General features: G+C 43.0%; 1 protein-coding gene across 3 annotated transcripts in view; it reads right to left on the bottom strand.

Annotated features, from left to right (window-relative positions):
• Positions 1 to 20,859, bottom strand: part of PHF10 (PHD finger protein 10) — a 210,379-nt gene that overhangs the window by 149,952 nt on the left and 39,568 nt on the right. For all 3 annotated transcript variants that reach the window (XM_077283267.1, XM_077283266.1, XM_077283268.1), the window contains exon 4: positions 13,389 to 13,472. In XM_077283267.1, coding sequence (XP_077139382.1) covers positions 13,389 to 13,472 — 84 coding nt within the window. The remainder of the gene's footprint in view (positions 1 to 13,388; positions 13,473 to 20,859) is intronic.

Genomic DNA, 20,859 nt, shown 5'->3' with positions numbered 1-20,859 from the left:
AAGGAAGGTATTAAAACCAAACAAGAAAAAAGTGTTGATTCCTAGCCACTGCCACAGACTGACTGAAGACAAGGGTATATGTTCTCGGGATCTTTATTCATTCATACAACGTTTTTCAAAGTCAGATTGACTCCTTTATTAGGTATACCAGTTCCGAGGAATTACTGCTTTATTTCCTGTTTGGTTTCAATATAGTCCCAAAAAAAAAAAAAAACATACCATGAGGAAACAGCCTAACCAAGACCAGTCAGATGACAAATGCACTGTCAGGATGCGGCTGGCCTCCACTATATAGGCTGGGGCAGCACAGGTACAACCTACTGATAAAAGCAGCCACTCACAAACCTATCAAAATTAAGGAGGGGGTGGCTACCTAGTGGGAAACATGCACATTAATAGGACTTGAGTAGGACACCATTCACACAGATATATGTGATGAAAGGTGTCTGGTTCACAGCCAATTGAGGACGCCCAGTGCATTTGTCATCTGACTGGTCTTGGTTAGGCTGTTTCCTCATAGTATGCTTTATTTTTTTTTTATTTTTCTATGTTCAGGTTCGATAGATAGTCCGATAGTTATACTCGAGTATAAGCCGACCCAATTATAAGCCGAGGCACCTAAATTTGCCACGAAAAACTGGGAAAACGTATTTGCGTATAAGGCAGGTAAGCATTGTCCCCTCATCCCTATGCTGGTATGCATGGCTCCCCATCCTTGTATGCATGGCTCCTTTTCCCCGTCCTTGTATGCATTGCTCTTTATCCCCTATTCCTGTATGCATGGTTCCTATTTATATTTAAAAAAAAAAAAAACAAACACACACGCACCATCCTACTTCCCTTCCCTGTGTGCCCTCGCTGCATCTCGTTCCGATACCAGCAGCTCTTCCTGCCAAGCGATCAGGTGTCTCCACTCATTAAAGTAATGAATATTCACTCCACACCTATGGGAGTGGAGAGAAGTGAATATTCATTACCTTAATGATTAGGGGATGTGAGATCACTCGGCCGCAAGAGCTACTGGCACTGGCTGGGACGAGATTCAGCGAGGGCGCACAGGGAATGTATGTAGGAGGTTTGCTGGAAGCTTGTAGCCGCGGCTGTAACTGCGCACTATAAGAGAAATGAATATTCACTGGCAGTGCAGTGAATATTCATTTCTCTTTAGCAGTAGGCACAGGCTTTAGCTGCAGCTGCCGGCTCCTGCCTCTGTGACCCGCTGCTCCCCCTCTGACTTTCTGGGACAATGACTCGTGTATAAAAAATGCGCTGAAAACCACAGCTTATACACGAGTATATACGGTAATCCTTTCTTCACCTACATAGGGACAGGATCACAGAGAGGTTAAAGCAACCTTTCAGTGTCTTTCAAACTAGCACAGAAGGATGGATGCAAATAGCCTATACCAGTGTTTTCTAAACTCCAGTCATCATGGACTCCAACAGATCTAAATATTTGAAGGCTGGTATTGTCCCTCGGGGACTTATAAAGTGTCCATCTTTCCAGTATGGGAGTCTTCATCATTCCACCACACCAGGGACCAGGGTTTGAGATGCTGCTTCAATATACTCATAATTATATGCTCTGGAACATGACCAGGACCTCTTTTCTACCACAAAGGCAAATATTAAGGATTTGGAAACTAAATTGTAAAAGTTTGAGGAAATTCTAACTCTTTTGAAACCCAGCTCAAGGAAACTCTGAAAAGGTTTAAGAACATTACCCAGAGGAAACTGAAAAATTCCAGAGGGAGAGGATGGACTTTGAGAACCAACTGGCGTAAGATGGAAACACTATGGTAATCCAAGTCCTAATAGGACCAATAGACCTGCACAGGCTCCATACAATCCAGATCACCCCAAGAATTCTAAGAAAGCGGATTACCAGATACAGGAGCCAGACATTCCCCTTCCGCTATGACAGAAGGACCGGGCATAAATAGTTGATGGGAGTCAGAGATTTGCCTCGCATAAGTTACTCAACGTACATTCTCATTCTTTGTCCACATCTTTAACCTCTTAACCCCCAAGACCACTGTCCCTTTATGAGGTTATAACTCTGGAACGCTTCAACGGATGCTGATGATTCTGACAATGTTTTCTCGTGACATATTTTACCTCGTAATAGTGGAAAAATTTCTTTGATATTACCTGCGTTTATTTGTGAAAAAAGAGGAAATTTGGCGAAAATTTTGCAATTTTCCAACTTCGAATTTTTATGCTCTTAAATCACAGAGATATGTCACACAAAATACTTAATAAGTAACATCTCCCACATGTCTACTTTACATCAGCACAATTTTGCAAACAACATTTTTTTTTTGTTAGGGAGTTATAAGGGTTAGAAGTTGACCAGAAATTTCTCATTTTTACAACACCATTTTTTTTTCTAGGGACCACATCACATTTGAAGTCACTTTGAGGGGTCTATGATAGAATGGTGTCAAACTTGGGTATTTTCTAAAAACTGCACATCTCAAGGTGCTCAAAACCACATTAAAGAAGTTTATTAACCCTTCAGGTTTTTCACAGGAATTTTTGGAATGTTTAAAAAAAAAAAAAAAAAAAAAAAAAAACGACGAACATTTTACTTTTTTTCCCACAAAAAAATTTACTTCAGCTCCAATTTGTTTTATTTTACCAAGGGTAACAGGAGAAAATGGACCCCAAAAGTTGTTGTACAATTTGTCCTGAGTATGCCGATACCCAATATGTGGGAGTAAACCACTGTTTGGGCACATGGCAGAGCTCGGAAGGGAAGGAGTGCCGTTTGACTTTTCAATGCAAAATTGACTGGAATTGACATGGGACGCCATGTTGCATTTGGAGGGCCCCTGATGTACCTAAACATTGAAACCCCCCACAAGTGACACCATTTTGGAAAGTAGACCCCCTAAGGAACGTATCTAGATGTGTGATGAACACTTTGACCCACCAAGTGCTTCATAGAAGTTTATAATGTAGAGCCTTAAAAATAAAAAATCATTTTTTCACAAAAATGATCTTTTCAACCCAAATTTTTTATTTTCCCAAGGATAAAAAAAGAAATTGGACCCCAAAAGTTGTTGTGCAACCCCCCACAAGTGACACCATTTTGGAAAGTAGACCACCTAAGAAACTTATCTAGAAGTGTTGTGAGAGCTTTGAACCCCCAAGTGTTTCACTACAGTTTATAATGCAGAGCCGTGAAAATAAAAATTCTTTTTTTTCAAAAATTATTTTTTAGCCCCCAGTTTTGTACTTTTCCAAGGGTAACAGGAGAAATTGGACCCCAAAAGTTGTTGTCCAATTTTTCCTGAGTACGCTGATACCCCATATGTTAGGGTAAACCCCTGTTTGGGCGCACGGGAGAGCTCGGAAGGGAAGAAGCACTGTTTTACTTTTTCAACGCAGAATTGGCTGGAATAGAGATCGGACGCCATGTCGTGTTTGGAGAGCCCTTGATGTGCCTAAACAGTGGAAGCCCCCTAATTCTAACTGTAACCCTAACACACCCCTAACCATAACTCTACCCATAACTAACCACACCCCTAACCCAAACATGCCCCTAACCCTAACCACACCCCTAACCTCAACGCACCACTAAACCCAACAGACCCCCAACCCTAATCCCAACCTTAACCACACCCCTAACCCTAACTCTACCCATAACCCTAACCACACCCCTAAACCAAACATGCCCCTAACCCTAACCACACCCCTAACCCCAACAGACCTTTAACCCCAATCCCAACCCTAACCACACCCCTAACTCCAACACACCCCTAACCCCAACCATAACCACACCCCTAACCCTGACACACCCCTAACCCTAATCCCAACCGTAAATGTAATCCAAACCCTAACCCTAACTTTAGCCCCAACCCTAACCCTAGCCCCAACCCTAGCCCCAACCGGAAAATGGAAATAATTTTTTTTTAATTTTATTATTTTTCCCTAACTAAGGGGGTGATGAAGGGGGGTTTGATTTACTATTTTAGGGGATTTTTGTGATTGGCAGCTGTCACACACTAAACAACGCTTTTTATTGCAAAAAATAGTTTTTGCGTCTCCACATTCCGAGAGCTATAATTTTTCCATATTTTGGTCCAGAGTCATGGGAGGTCTTGTTTTTTGTGTGACGAGTTGACGTTTTTATTGGTACCATTTTCGGGCATGTGACATTTTTTGATCGCTTTTTATTTCGATTTTTGTGAGGCAGAATGAAGGAAAACCAGCTATTCATGAAGTTCTTTTGGGGGGGGGGGGGGGGCGTTTATACCGTTCCACGTTTGGTAAAATTGATAAAGCAGTTTTATTCTTCGGGATAGCACGATTACAGCAATACCTCATTTATATCATTTTTTTAGGTTTTGGCGCTTTTATACGATAAAAACTATTTTGTAGAAAAAATAATTATTTTTGCATTTTTGCATTGCTTTATTCTGAGAACTATAACTTTATTTTTTCGTTGATGACGCTGTATGGCAGCTAGTTTTTTGCGGGACAAGATGACGTTTTCAGCGGTACCATAGTTATTTATATCCGTCTTTTTGATCGCATGTTATTCCACTTTTTATTCGGCGGTATGATAATAAAGCGTCGTTTTTTTGCCTCTTTTTTTTTATGGTTAACTAGTGGCACAGTTTTATAGGTCGGGTCGTTACGGACGCGGCGATACTAAATATGTGTACTTTTATTGTTTTTGGGGGGGGGGGTTTTAGATGAAGAAATGTATTTATCGGAACAAAATATATATATTTTTGTTCTTTATTTAGGATTTTTTTTTTTTTTTTTTTTTTTTTACATATGTGAATTTTTTTTTTTTACTTTATAACATTGCCAAAGGGGGGCATCATGTTATAGGGTCAGATCGCTGATCTGACTTTGCAGAGCACTGTGTCAGATCAGCGATCTGACAGGCAGTGCAAGGAAGCTGAAAGGTAGGAGGAGGTAGGAGACCCTCAGAGCTACGCGATCACATCGCGTTGCTCCGAGGGTCTCAGGGAAGCACGCAGGGAGCCCGCTCCCTGCTCGATGCCTCCCTATGCCGCCGGAACACTGCGATTATGTTTGATCGCAGTGTGCCGGGGGTTAATGTGCCAGGAGCGGTCCGTGACCGCTCCTGGCACATAGTGCCAGATGTCAGCTGCGATAGTCAGCTGACACCCGGCCGTGAGTGCGGCCGATAGCATATGACGTACTATCCCGTCACTGGGAATTAAGTCCCAGGTCACCTCGACGGGATAGTACATTGTAGAGATTAGACTGAAAGAATCCATTGTATCTTTCTCCTGGACTCATCTGGCTCATATCAAGAAACTTGAGCAAGTTGACATTTCCTTTTATGAACGCATTCCTCTTCTTTGCTGTAATCTTGTACCTACATACTAGAGGTCGTAAATTTCACAGTATAGATAAGCTTTGTAAGAGAATATGAGCGCTTGTGCGCATGTCTTAAAATGTATAACTCTTTTCTGTATAAAGGATGGGTGAGCACCCGGTGAGTCAGACGGGCTCCTGAGCTTTCCCTGTTATGATCACACAATACTTTGTTTGCGTGTCATTTACCTGGAAGCTTACCTCCAGTAAGCCAGGGACTGAAAAGGACTTAACATTTCCTGGCGCTCGAACAGGGACCCGAGGTGAGAGTATTTACTCAAGATTTACCTGCGGGTACGGACAACGGAGATCTGGGATAATGGACGGCAAATGAAAAAAAACCTGGCCAGGTAAGAGACATTATTAGTTCTCTTTTATCTGCCCTGTATTATCCGAAAGATCTCTATGAGCCGTGTCATGCTGGGTTAGTCTAGTAGTGAGTAGATACCTATAGAACTCGGGTTACCATATTGTATAGATTTATGAGTCTAGTCCCTGGCAGTGTGTGAACAGTGTGTGAACAGTGTGTGAACAGTGTGTGAACAGTGTGAAGGTTGTGACATGTTGTGAAAGAAGAATAGAAGTACGTAGAACAATAAGCCACGATTGTTAGAACAAGGTTATTGGTGAAGTCAGCCTAACTGGGTTATGAGGTAGCGTCCTTCTGGGAGACCTCCGCCCATGCTTGACTCTCCTATAGAACTTGTTTCTACATTCCCTGGATAAGGTGTGATAGAATGAGCCCAGGACGCGGTTTTCATGAGCCTGGGACAAGTATGCTAACTGACACAGAAAGTTTTGTGATCTGTATGGTGTTGCTGGGTCTGTGTGCATAATAGCACTTAAGTACGTCCTGCATATTAGAAGAAACAGAGCAGACAAGCCCTTCAATATTTTAGCTCCCTAGGAGAGAAGGCAACGAGACGCCACCAACAGAGGAAGTGGTTGTCCAAACGTCACCTGGGGTAGAAATAGCAAATATTGAAAGGATATTTTAGCTCCCTAGGAGAGAAGGCAACGAGACATCACCATAGAGTAAGTGATTGTCCAAACGTCACCTAGGGTAGTCATAGCTAATATTGAAAAGAAAAATGGGAAATAAACAGACCAAAACTGTCTTAGGACAAGTGGAAGCAGCAGATATCATACAGGAAAGATGTGGAAAGATAGTCAGAAGACAGATTAGAAGAGTAAGAGGAAAATTGGGAATTTCAGAAGCACTTATGTTCAGTACAGAATGGGAAAGACTGAGTAAAGAACGAGGTGGAATTATCAAAGACAATGGGTGGGAAGAAATCATACATTGTATGATAGAGGTCTCAAAAACAGCAAAAGAGGAGAATTGGAAGTATGATCCAGACACTTCCAAATGGATCATGGGAAAGGGAAAAAGTTGTGACATAATCCCACCACCTTACCTAGATCCAAAAGCCCAATCATTTGTACCATCTGGAAGAGCAGAAGGAGGAAAACAATTTCCAGCCTTGTATCCCAATCTTGGTGGGGTAGGAGGATGGGAATGTTCACACTGTGGACAACAAAATCCAGATTGGAGAAATGATTGCCTAGCCTGTGGTACACCTAGATATGGCGCTGTACTTGCCCCTGTTAAGGCCCCGTCTCACTAAGCGATTTACCAACGATCACGACCAGCGATATGACCTGGCCGTGATCGTTGGTAAGTCGCTGTGTGGTCGCTGGGGAGCTGTCACACAGACCGCTCTCCAGCGACCAACGATCAGGGGAACGACTTCGGCATCGTTGAAACTGTCTTCAACGATGCCGAAGTCCCCCTGCAGCACCCGGGTAACCAGGGTAAACATCGGGTTACTAAGCGCAGGGCCGCGCTTAGTAACCCGATGTTTACCCTGGTTACCAGCGTAAATGTAAAAAAAAAACAAACAGTACATGCTCACCATCTGATGTCCGTCAGGTCCCTTGGCGTCTGCTTCCTGCTCTGACTGAGATCCGGCCGTACAGTGAGAGCAGAGCGCAGCGGTGACGTCACTGCTGTGCTCTCACTGTACGGCCGGATCTCAGTCAGAGCAGGAAGCAGACGGCAAGGGACCTGACGGACATCAGATGGTGAGCATGTACTGTTTGTTTTTTTTTACATTTACGCTGGTAACCAGGGTAAACATCGGGTTACTAAGCGCGGCCCTGCGCTTAGTAACCCGATGTTTACCCTGGTTACCAGTGAAGACATCGCTGGATCGGTGTCACACACACCGATTCAGCGATGTCAGCGGGACCTCAACGACCAAAAAAAGGTCCAGGCCATTCCGACACGACCAGCGATCTCGCAGCAGGGGCCTGATCGCTGGTACGTGTCACACATAGCGAGATCGCTATGGAGGTCGCTGTTGCGTCACAAAACTTGTGACTCAGCAGCGATCTCGCTAGCGATCTCGCTATGTGAGACGGGGCCTTTAGGGTAGTACCAAGACCTTTTAGAGAAGCTGGTGCTGACGGGGTAATGAACACCAGATATCATCAGACCAGACAATACTTCCCTTGGTCCCCTGCTGAGGGTATGTCCCTCTTACATAACGCACCAGATCCTATCCAGTTTCCAGTTAGATTTGCACAGTATATACAACAAATCATGCAGACTCATGCTGGGGTCTGGGCGGACGGGGAAGAATTATGTAGAATGAAAATGTCCCCCGGACTTTTTCAGGAATTATTGACACACTTACAGCCCAATAGACCAGTGGCAGAAGGGGGTGCCTTACAGACAGAAGCATCAGGTACCCAGTTCACAGAGGCATTAATAATTTTCATGAGAGGAAAACAGAGGGAAAGGGGGTCTACAGGTGTGATTATGCAGAAATTTGGGCAAAGTATTGAAGAATATAGTCAAGAACTAGAAAATAGCTTTAGGGATGAAGGATTGGATTTGACTGATGCTTCAGTAAGGAGACTTTTTACAAAACAATTAATAGAGGGGCTAGATCCGAAAATCAGAGAAAAATTTAAATCCTCTACTCCAGATTGGAGAACAATTGAACAACCAAATATTGTGAAACAACGATGTTTAGGAATAGCCATGGATATGAGAGAGAATCGTAAGCCTGTTAGAATAGCACAAGCTGATACAGGAGGAAGAGTGAGACACAATTTTCCTTGCCACTACTGTAAAAAGCCAGGTCATTTCCAAAGAGAGTGCAGGAAGAAGTTGGCAGATATAAAGTCAGGCAAATTTGTTCCCAGAAATAACCCTCCCCAAACGGACAACCAGCAGAAATCTACCATCATAGATGGTCCCATACCAGATTCAGATTGACTCGATGTGTTACAAACTTCCCTACCAGCTAGGAGACCTATGATACAGGTGAATGTGGGGGGGAGAGAGATTCCATTTTTGATAGATACAGGTGCAACTTCCTCAATTTTGAATCAAGATTTTCTTCCGAATCCGGAAGATATTTCAGAACAAACAACTTTTGCTGAGGGTTATGATGGGGTAATTCGAACACTGCCATATACTGTGCCCCTAGAGGTCTCATTAGGACCTAAATGTTTTGCATCCAGATTTTTGTATGCCAGAGGTGCCCCAACATGTCTGTTAGGAACTGATGTACTAAAGAAATTAGAAGCTAACATCAATTTTAGGGAAGATGGCACAGTTATGTTGACTATCCCTGATGATGCAGAAACATTAGAACAATATGTTAGAATTCAGGCTTTTGAGGATTATACTGAAGAAAAAGAGTACACCATAGATCTAGACCTCTCAATGGTCCCAGAAACACTGTGGGCACAGGGTGACACTGATGTGGGATTATTGCATATCTCTCCTGTAAAATTATCTGTGCAACCAGGAGCTGTTCTCCCACAGCTCAGACAATACCCTGTGAGTGCCCAGCAGGAATTAGCGATTACAAAACAGATAGAGGGATATAGAGAGAAAGGAGTTTTGGTAGAGATACAATCACCTGCTAACACTCCTCTGTATCCAGTCAAGAAGAGAACTCTTGATAAGAGTTCTATGCCCAAATATCGTATGGTACATGATCTAAGAGAAATAAACAAAGTTCTAGATCCAATCACCCCAGTTGTACCCAATCCTCATACGTTATTATCACAGATACCAGCTAGTTCTCAAATATTTACTGTAATAGATCTTTCGAATGCATTTTTCTCGGTTCCTTTACACCAAGATAGTTGGCATTTGTTTGCATTTACATTTAAGGGCAAACAGTTGGCGTGGACACGCCTTCCACAGGGAATGATACACTCCCCTACTCTTTATTCAAATGCCCTACAAACAGTTCTTCAAAGGTTTGAACCTGAATCACAGGTAGTAATTTTGCAGTATGTGGATGACCTACTACTTTGCTGCCCAGATCTAGAAACTGCAGAAAGGTCCACTGTAAGTTTACTATGTTTTCTAGGAAAAGAAGGGTGTAAAGTGAATAGACAAAAGCTACAAGTTTGTCAGACCAAAGTGGTCTTTCTAGGTCATTGCATTTCTCAAGGTAAAAAGCATCTTACACCTCAAAGAACTGAAGCAATAAGACAGATGAATGAGCCTAGAAATCATAAACAGCTACGAGCATTTTTAGGAATAGTGTCTCATTGTAGACAATGGATTATACATGCCAGTCAACTAATGCAATCACTGTATGACTGTGTAAAAAGTGAACCTTATTTGTTGACAAAAGAAGGTCAGATTTCGTTCCAACAATTAAAAGATGCCCTTGTTTCAGCTCCAGCGTTAGGGCTACCAGACTACACAAAACCATTTCAGCTTATGGCTGCAGAAGTTGATTCCCATGCTACAGGAGTTCTTACCCAGAAGCATGCAGGGAAACAAAGACCAATTGCATATCTTTCAGCAAGGTTAGATCCAGTAGCTAGAGCAGCGCCAACCTGTGTACGTGTGGTTGTTGCTGTCTCACTATTGTTGGACAAAGCATCAGAAATTGTCCTAGAGCATCCACTCACAGTTCAAACTACGCATGATGTTTATGGGATATTAAACCAGGTCCAACCAAAACACATTTCCATGGCCAGACATTTGCGGCTACAGTGTTCTTTGCTGCTCCCCTCTACTATCACATTTGCAAGGCTTCAGACTCTCAATTTAGCTACACTGCTACCTCTCGAGTCTGAAGGGGGGAATAAGGACACTGATCCACACGCAAATTTTTTCCCTACAGACACACATGATTGTACAGAGCTCATTTTACAAGAAACGGTAGGCTTACCCAATGTATCCGAAACACCACTTCAAAATCCAGATTTAGAGCTGTTTATAGATGGTAGTAGGTTTGCAGATGACACAGGTAACTTCCATACAGGGTATGCAGTTGTGTCAGAATCTGAAACTCTCAAAGCAGAACCTCTTCCACCGAAACAGTCTGCACAAGAAGCAGAACTAACAGCATTGATTGAAGCGCTAAAAATAGCTGAGAATCAGACAGCTAATATATACACTGATTCTAGGTATGCACATGGTATTGTGTTTGACTTTGGAGTAATCTGGAGAGCTAGAGGTTACATGACAGCGTCAGGCCAACCTGTAAAACATGCTTCTCTGATCAAACAGATCTTAGAGGCTGCACAAGAAACAAAAGAAGTAGCAGTAATTAAGGTAGCTGCACATGTGAGACTCGACACTAGGGAATCTAGGGGAAATGATAGGGCTGACAAAGCAGCCAAAGCAGCAGCAGTCAAACCCTTACAGCAGGTTCATACTGTAAACCCCACAGAAAATACTGAAGATAGACTGAGACAAGCACAGGAAGATGCAGGAGAAGAGGAGAGGGACAGGTGGAAAAAGGAAGGGGCAGAAGAACAAGCAGGAATTTGGAAGAAAGATGGACTAATATGTCTACCTAGAGCCTGGTACCCGATTGTAGTTGGTGGACTGCACCACCCTACTCATGTGTCTGCAAATGCAATGACACTACTGGCAAAGCAAGTCTGGTTGGCTCCAGGTTTTGGCAACTACGCAAGAGACTATTGTGCTGCATGCGTTATATGCCTAACACATAATCCCGGACAGACAACAAAGACCCCTATGAAGCACCACGTCCGACCTCTCTATCCGTTTCAGCGATTACAAATAGACTTTATCCAGCTGCCAAAAAGTAATGGGTATGAGTATGTGTTGGTGTGTGTGGACATGTTCTCAGGGTGGCCAGAGGCCTATCCAGTTCGGAAGGCTTCAGCTAAAAACACTGCTGTAAAGCTAGTTGCCGAACTGATACCCCGTTACGGTCTCCCTGAAGTGATCGAGTCAGATAGGGGTACTCATTTCACTGGAGAAATATTTCAAAATGTACTGAAAATGTTGGGTGTTGAAAGTTAGTTACACACTCCGTACCATCCTCAAAGTTCTGGTAAGGTGGAACGCATGAATGGAACTTTAAAATTAAAAATACAGAAAGCCATGGCTGAAACAGGAAAGCCTTGGACAGAATGCCTTCCACTGGCCCTTTACTCAATACGCAATACCCCAAGGGGTAAGACTAAACTGTCTCCATATGAAATTTTGTTTGGCAGGACTGCCAATTTAGGATGTTATTTTCCACAGCAACTTGTGTTAAATATTGAGTCATTGACTTCTTATGTGCAAAATCTTCAGAAACAATTAACTAAGGTGCATGCACAAGTTTTTGCTTCCCTTCCAGATCCTGACAACATTGAAGGAAGTCACAAGTTGGAACCAGGTGATCAAGTCTATGTAAAAAGACACACCAGAAAGGCTCTTGAACCAAGATTTGACGGACCCTTCCAAGTCCTGTTGACAACACCTACATCAGTCAAGCTCGAAGGAAAGGCATCATGGATACATGCAAGCCATTGCAAAAGAGCAGTATAAAACTCATAACATTGATGTTAATAGTATTAACCTCAACGGAGGCATGGGATAGACTAAATTCTCTAACCCCTTTGAACAATAGATTCGTACAACATCATAGAAAATTAGTACATGACATTTAAATTAAAGGACGTACAACGACTCAGAGATCAGTATGACAAAGATAATGACCAGAATAAGGATAGCTGGTGGTCAGATACCTTTTCTTTTCTTAACCCAGCCAACTGGTTCAGAGGAATCGGTGGGTGGGTTGCTGGGATCATGCAGAGCATAATACATATAGTTATGATTATTGTAGTCATATACGTACTATTCCAGATTGTGCTCAAGGGTATCTCAGTATGCACAGATAAACTTTGTGTAATAGATGCAAGAGTATAAATTTTTTTCTTTATTCTTATGTTATCCTCTAGTGATTATAATTAATATTACCGTACTAATTTTTGTTTTTATATTTTAGTATACTACTGTAAAACAAAGAAAAGGTTGCGGGAGTTAAACGGAAGAATTAATACTAGATTTGATTTTCTTATTGAATATAAGTGTGTACATGTGTAATACCAAAAATAAAGGCTTTGTCTTTAGCCCTATGGTAATAAATAAAAGGAATATGTCAAAGGGGGGAATTGTAGAGATTAGACTGAAAGAATCCATTGTATCTTTCTCCTGGACTCATCTGGCTCATATCAAGAAACTTGAGCAAGTTGACATTTCCTTTTATGAACGCATTCCTCTTCTTTGCTGTAATCTTGTACCTACATACTAGAGGTCGTAAATTTCACAGTATAGATAAGCTTTGTAAGAGAATATGAGCGCTTGTGCGCATGTCTTAAAATGTATAACTCTTTTCTGTATAAAGGATGGGTGAGCACCCGGTGAGTCAGACGGGCTCCTGAGCTTTCCCTGTTATGATCACACAATACTTTGTTTGCGTGTCATTTACCTGGAAGCTTACCTCCAGTAAGCCAGGGACTGAAAAGGACTTAACAACATCATATGGGATTAAGGGGTTAAAATATTAAAATTTTTAAACACCTGAGGCCATTGTAGCTTTAAGGACCACTGCAGCTTTTTGCTGATCTTAGCTTTGTATTGGCTAAAATTAATCCAGAATATTGACTGCAGCCAAGAAGCTATGGACACAAAAATCTATACTTAAAAACAGAATGGACAAGAGGACATTAAAAATAGTTACCTAAGGTACACTGAGTTTCTGTAATGACGTTTAGCTCCCTCAGATAAAGTCTCTCCTTGTGTGATAGATCTCTTCGTTCTAAATCTTTAAATGAAAATGTGTCAAAATTATCAATTTCAAATTCAACAACAGTGAGAAACAGTATGCAATTATATATCAAATTAGAGGAAGCAAGTGTATCGCACAATAATAAAAAGCCTCTACATACACACCTACATTATATACACTCTACTCAAGTTAGGACAAATTTGTTTTTCGGGTGATATTTCTGGAAAACATAAAAATTTCACGCTACAGTGGTATTTTATCAAGAAAGCAGGGCATTTAAGTAGAAGCATGTAATAGTGATTTCCTCATCTCCAACAATTTATTTAAACAAAAGCCAACAACAGTGGCGAGTTTACCCAACAAGAAATGTCAATGTCTCAATAACTTATGTGACCTTGAGCATCAATTACAACTTGACGACGATGTCTCATGCTGTTAACAAGTCAAGATATTGTCTGTTGAGGGATGGCATCCCAATCTTCTTGAAGGGCGACCAACAGGTCATTGAGGTTCTGACATACAGAGTTATGAGCTTCTACACGGCATCTCAGCTGATCCCATAGGTTTTCTATGAGATTCGGGTCTGGAGAAACTGCAGACCACTTCATTGTCGCCCATGAAGATGAAATTGTGGCTCTGCATGAAGAACACAGGCCTAATTTCGATATTCAAGTAGTAGGAGCAGGTCACTGTACCAGTCAAAGTGTAGGGCAGTTCTGTATTGGCTAGACCCACCTGCCCACACTAACACCATAACCACCAAAGGCTCATGTGGTGACAACAGTGACTGATGCACAGGGCTCTCCTTGACACCTTCAACATCGTTGGCGGCCATAGTTTCTTTTCAGCGTGAATCAACTTTCATTAGTTAACAGCACTGGAACTCACTGGTCCTGGCTCATGCAAGACAAAGACGTCTGTACCTGGTGGTGTGGTCAGGTACCCTTGCAGGTCATCTAGCACACAGACCATGCTGATGTATACGGTTTTGAATGATCTGTCATGACACTTAGATTCCTCTCATCTCCATTAGGAGTTGTGTGGCATTCATCAGCTGGTTCCGAAGACATTGTTCACAATGAAGCGGTCATCAGTGTGGGATGTGGCCAAAGGACGTCCACTTCTCCGCCTTTCTGTCACTCTTCCAGTCTCTCTATCTCTGTTGCAACCTGCTGATGACATTCTGTGACACTAAGCTCAGTGGCCACTACTGGCTGAGAACATCCTACTTGAAGCCTCGCAATGGCGAGGTACCGGTTGATCAATTTGTTAGGTGTTGTCTTTTCTCACATGATGTCTAAATGTGTACAGCATGATGTGGAGGACTGTTTAAATTCTAATTCTAATTGAACCCCTAAATATATTTGTCGATTCATGGATCAAACACCTGTTGTGGATTTTGCCATTAAGCTTATTGTTAGAGACAACAAGTTGTGCAAAAAGTACTTAAAGTTTTGAATACACAAGTCCAATTGTTCAATGTTTAAGGAAGATCACCTGAAAAGGTTAGAGTGCATATTAAGTTCATCATGAAATTCTGTCAAAGCCAAATATCCCTAACTTATTGTGAGTAATGTGTGTGTGTGACCAATTCTCTAAGTTAATATACTTCTAACGGTAAAATAAAGTAAAAACACTAGGGGATAGGTACTGCTGAAAGCTGCTCACAGAAAAACGGGTCCTGTGTGGCAAACCCGTAGAGATAAGTGATTAGATAAAAATGGGATACCGTCGCGCTTAACAGCTAGTGGACAGACATGGAAGAAATAAAAAAGGGGATGTGCAATGACAAATTTATCAATACAAATTGCATGTATAAAGTAATGCTCAGATAATCCCTTAAAAGGAACCAGTCAGCAGGATCTGGCCCTATAATCTAAAGGCATGGCGAGAATAGCACGGTGATGCAGATTAATATGACACCTGACGTGAAGCTATCCCGTTCAGTGGTTGTTTAATACTCACCTTATGAAGTTTTCAGAAATTTAAGTTTTCTGTGTGCTTCAAGATGGGACGTGGGGGCAGGGTCCTCTTCCTCTTCTCTGCCACCCAGCAGCCTCCTCTGTTTCTTGAGCAGGTCACTGACCCGCCCCCTCTTTAAAATACCGTGCTGCTGCCATCATTGCGTGGGGGCAGCGGGGATGCCAAGGCTACACACATTTCACAGCAGTAAGTGTAATTCCTTTTGTTCTCTGTGCTTTCGTGCGATTAGGTATTATATATCACCGCAAATTTATTATGTGGTATTTTCACTACTGATCAAACTACATGCACACTACATTGTGTAGAGCCCATTATCTATGCATTTCAATAGGTTACGTTAACCATGGCTAAATAATCCCTTTAGTACCTGTTGGGATACTATATTACACTTCCAGGTTGTATATACACTGCTCAGAAAAATAAAGGGAACACTAAAACAGAATATAACTCCAAGTAAATCAAACTTCTGTTAAATGAAACTGTCCACTTAGGAAGCAACACTGTTTACCAATCAATTTTACGTGCTGTTGTGCAAATGAAAAAATGGAATAGACAACAGATGGAAATTATTGGCAATTATCAAGACACACTTAATAAAGGAGTGGTTCTGCAGGTGGGGACCACAGAACACATCTCAGTACCAATGCTTTCTGGCTGATGTTTTGGTCACTTTTGAATGTTGGTTGTGCTTTCACACTCGTGGTAGCATGAGATGGACTCTACAACCCACACAAGCGGCTGAGGTAGTGAAGCTCATCCAGTATGGCACATTAATGCGAGCTGTGGCAAGAAGGTTTACTGTGGTCTGTCAGAATAGTGTCCAGAGGCTGGAGGCACTACCAGGAGACAGCCCATTACACAGACAAGTACACCAGGAGACGTGGAGGAAGCCATAGGAGGGCAACAACCAAGCAGCAGGACCAATACCTCAGCCTTTGTGCAAAGAGGAACAGGAGGAGCACTGCGACAGCCCTGCAAAATGACCTCCAGCAAGCCACAAATGTAAATGTGTCTGCACAAACGGTTAGAAACCGACTCCATGAGGATGGTCTGAGTGCCCGACGTCCACAGATGGGTGTTGTGCTCACAGCCCAACACCGAACAGGAGGCGTGGCATTTGCCACAGAACACCAGGACTGGCAAATTCGCCACTGGCGCCCTGTGCTCTTCACAGATGACAGCAAGTTCACATTGAGCACATGTGACAGACGTGAGAGTCTGGAGATGCCATGGAGAGCGATCTGCAGCCTGAAACATCCTTCAGCATAACCAATTTGGCAGTGGATCAGTAATGGTGTGGAGTGGCATTTCTTTGGAGGACCGCACAGCCCTCCATGTGTTCGCCAGAGGTAGCCTGGCTGCCATTAGGTACCGAGATGAGATCTTCAGACCCCTTATGAGAACATATGCTGGTGCGGTTGGCCCTGGGTTCCTCCTAAATCTGGACAATACCAGACCTCATGTGGCTGGAGTGTGTCAGCAGTTCCTGTAAGATGAAGGCATTAAAGCTATGGACTGGCCCGCCTGTTCCCCAGTCCTGAATCCGATTGAGCACATCTGGGACATCACGTCTCGCACCATCCACCGACGTCACGTTGCACCACAGACTGTCCAGGAGTTGGCAGATGTTTTAGTCCAAGTCTGGGAGGAGATCCCTCAGGAGACCATCCGCCGCCTCATCAGGAGCATGCCCAGGAAATGTAGGGAGGTCATACACACCGTGGAGGCCACACACACACTACTGAGCATCATTTCCTTGTCTTGAGGCATTTCCACTGAAGTTGGATCAGCCTGTAACTTCATTTTCCACTTTGATTTTGAGCATCATTCCAACTCCAGACCTCCGTGGGATATTAGTTGTGATGAACGTTGATCATTTTTAGGTTTTATTGTTCTCAACACATTCCACTATGCAATGAATAAAGATTTACAACTGGAATATTTCATTTAGTGATATCTAGGATGTGGGATTTTAGTGTTCCCTTTCCTTTTTTGAGCAGTGTATGTATGTATGTATGTATGTATATTATATAACTGAAAATATGCCTTATATTCTAGGTTCTTCAAAGTAGCCACCTTTTGCTTTGATGACTGCTTTGCACACTCTTGGCATTCTCTTGATGAGCTTCAAGAGGTAGTCACCGGGAATGGTCTTCCAACAATCTTGAAGGAGTTCCCAGAGAGATGCTTAGCACTTGTTGGATATTTTGCCTTCACTCTGGCTCACCCCAAACCAACTCGATTGGGTTCAGGTCTGGTGACTGTGGAGGCCAGGTCATCTGGCATAGCACCCCATCACTCTCCTTCTTGGTCAAATAGCCCTTACACAGCCTGGAGGTGTGTTTGGGGTCATTGTGCTGTTGAAAAATAAATGATGGTCCAACTAAACGCAAACCGGATGGAATAGCATGCCGCTGCAAGATGCTGTGGTAGCCATGCTGGTTCAGTGGTTTCACACTTTTTTGTATATAAGTATATAATTCCACATGTGTTAATTCATAGTTTTGATGCCTTCAGTGTGGATGTACAAATTTCATAGTCATGAAAATACAGAAAAATCTTTAAATGAGAAGGTGTGTCCAAACTTTTGGTCTGCACTGTCTATTTAATCGTTTAAGGTCCACTTCCGTGTGTTTATCTGTGTCTGTCTGTCTGTTTCTCTGTCACGGAAATCCCACATCGCTGATTGGTCGCGGCCAGCCGGCCGCGACCAATCAGCGACAGACACAGTCCGGCCGCGAATTGGCCCCTCCCTACTCCCCTACATTCAGTGCCCCCCTCCATACTCCCCTCCAGTCAGCGCCCCCGGACCAACTTTTTACTATTGATGCTGCCTATGCATTTACTGTAATGTTAAAAATAATAAAAAAAATTATATTCTCACCTTCTGGCGTCCGCGACAGACTTTCCCGCTCCTCGCGACGCTCCGAAGAATGCATTGCGGCAATGACCCGTGATGACGTAGCGGTCTCGCGAGATGATGACGTAGCGGTCTCGCGAGACCGCTACATCATCACGGATTATTGCCGCAAGGCATTACTGGTAACGGAGCGTCGCGAGGAACATCGCTAAAGGCCTGGGCTAGATCCGGGGGCCGCCGGAGGTTGAGTATATATATTTTTTTTATTTTAATTTTTTTTTTAGCAGGGATATGGTGCCATTGCTATATACTACGTGGGCTGTGTTATATACTGGGTGGGCTGTTACATACTAGGTCACTGTGCTCTACACTACGTGGCCTGTGCTCTATACTACGTGCCTGTGCTATATACTACGTGGCTGTGATAGGCGCAGTCCGGCCGCGAATTGGCGCGGGATTTGAACCATGCTTCGCTAATTGGTCGCGCCCGGCCGATTATGAAATTTATATATATATATATATAACAAACTGAGAAAAAAAAATCCAGAAAATCACATTGTCTGTTTTTTTTATCATTTTATTTGCATATTATGGGGGAAAATAAGTATTTGGTCAGAAACAAAATTTCATCTCAATACTTTGTAATATATCCTTTGTTGGCAATGACAGAGGTCAAACGTTTTCTGTAAGTCTTCACAAGGTTGCCACACACTGTTGTTGGTATGTTGGCCCATTCCTCCATGCAGATCTCCTCTAGAGCAGTGATGTTTTTGGCTTTTCGCTTGGCAACACGGACTTTCAACTCCCTCCAAAGGTTTTCTATAGGGTTGAGATCTGGAGACTAGCTAGGCCACTCCAGGACCTTGAAATGCTTCTTACGAAGCCACTCCTTCGTTGCCCTGGCAGTGTGCTTTGGATCACTGTCATGTTGAAAGACCCAGCCACGTTTCATCTTCAATGCCCTTGCTGATGGAAGGAGGTTTGCACTCAAAATCTCACAATACATGGCCCCATTCATTCTTTCATGTACCCGGATCAGTCGTCCTGGCCCCTTTGCAGAGAAACAGCCCCAAAGCATGATGTTTCCACCACCATACTTTACAGTAGGTATGGTGTTTGATGGATGCAACTCAGTATTCTTTTTCCTCCAAACACGACAAGTTGTGTTTCTACCAAACAGTTCCAGTTTGGTTTCTTCAGACCATAGGACATTCTCCCAAAACTCCTCTGGATCATCCAAATGCTCTCTAGCAAACTTCAGACGGGCCTGGACATGTACTGGCTTAAGCAGTGGGACACGTCTGGCACTGCAGGATCTGAGTCCATGGTGGCGTAGTGTGTTACTTATGGTAGGCCTTGTTACATTGGTCCCAGCTCTCTGCAGTTCATTCACTAGGTCCCCCCACGTGGTTCTGGGATTTTTGCTCACCATTCTTGTGATCATTCTGACCCCACGGGGTGGGATTTTGCGTGGAGCCCCAGATCGAGGGAGATTATCAGTGGTCTTGAATGTCTTCCATTTTCTAATTATTGCTCCCACTGTTGATTTCTTCACTCCAAGCTGGTTGGCTATTGCAGATTCAGTCTTCCCAGCCTGGTGCAGGGCTACAATTTTGTTTCTGGTGTCCTTTGACAGCTCTTTGGTCTTCACCATAGTGGAGTTTGGAGTCAGACTGTTTGAGGGTGTGCACAGGTGTCTTTTTATACTGATAACAAGTTTAAACAGGTGCCATTACTACAGGTAATGAGTGGAGGAAAGAGGAGACTCTTAAAGAAGAAGTTACAGGTCTGTGAGAGCCAGAAATCTTGATTGTTTGTTTCTGACCAAATACTTATTTTCCACCATAAAATGCAAATAAAATGATAAAAAAACAGACAATGTGATTTTCTGGATTTTTTTTTCTCAGTTTGTCTCCCATAGTTGAGGTCTACCTATGATGTAAATTACAGACGCCTCTCATCTCTTTTTAAGTGGTGGAACTTGCACTATTGCTGACTGACTAAATACTTTTTTGCCCCACTGTATATGTATGTATATATATATATATATATATATATATATATATATATATATATATATATATATATATATATATATATATATATATATATATATTCGCGCTGTGAGTTAAATTCCGCACCAATATCTGATTGTTCGCGCCCGGCTGACCGATCAGCAAAGTGTGGTTCAGATCTGGTGCCAAATCACTGAAGCGGTGTTTAAATCCCGTGCCAATATCGCGGCTGTCGCTGTTGGTCGCAGGATGTCAGGGGTTTCGGGGTGCAGGATATAGCACAGCCACGTGGCATGTTGCACAGCCACGTGGCATGTTGCACAGCCACGTGGCATATAGCACAGCCACGGGGCATATAGCACAGCCACGGGGCATATAGCACAGCCACGGGGCATATAGCACAGCCACGGGGCATATAGCACAGCCACGGGGCATATAGCACAGCCACGGGGCATATAGCACAGCCACGGGGCATATAGCACAGCCACGGGGCATATAGCACAGCCACGGGGCATATAGCACAGCCACGTGGTATAAAGCAGCCACGCAGTAAATAACACAGCCA

Source organism: Ranitomeya variabilis, chromosome 2 (genome assembly GCF_051348905.1).
Source record: "Ranitomeya variabilis isolate aRanVar5 chromosome 2, aRanVar5.hap1, whole genome shotgun sequence".
Classification (NCBI taxonomy): domain Eukaryota; kingdom Metazoa; phylum Chordata; class Amphibia; order Anura; family Dendrobatidae; genus Ranitomeya; species Ranitomeya variabilis.
The sequence above is the reverse complement of the archived record's forward strand: the minus strand, read 5'-3'. Positions and strand labels throughout refer to the sequence as shown.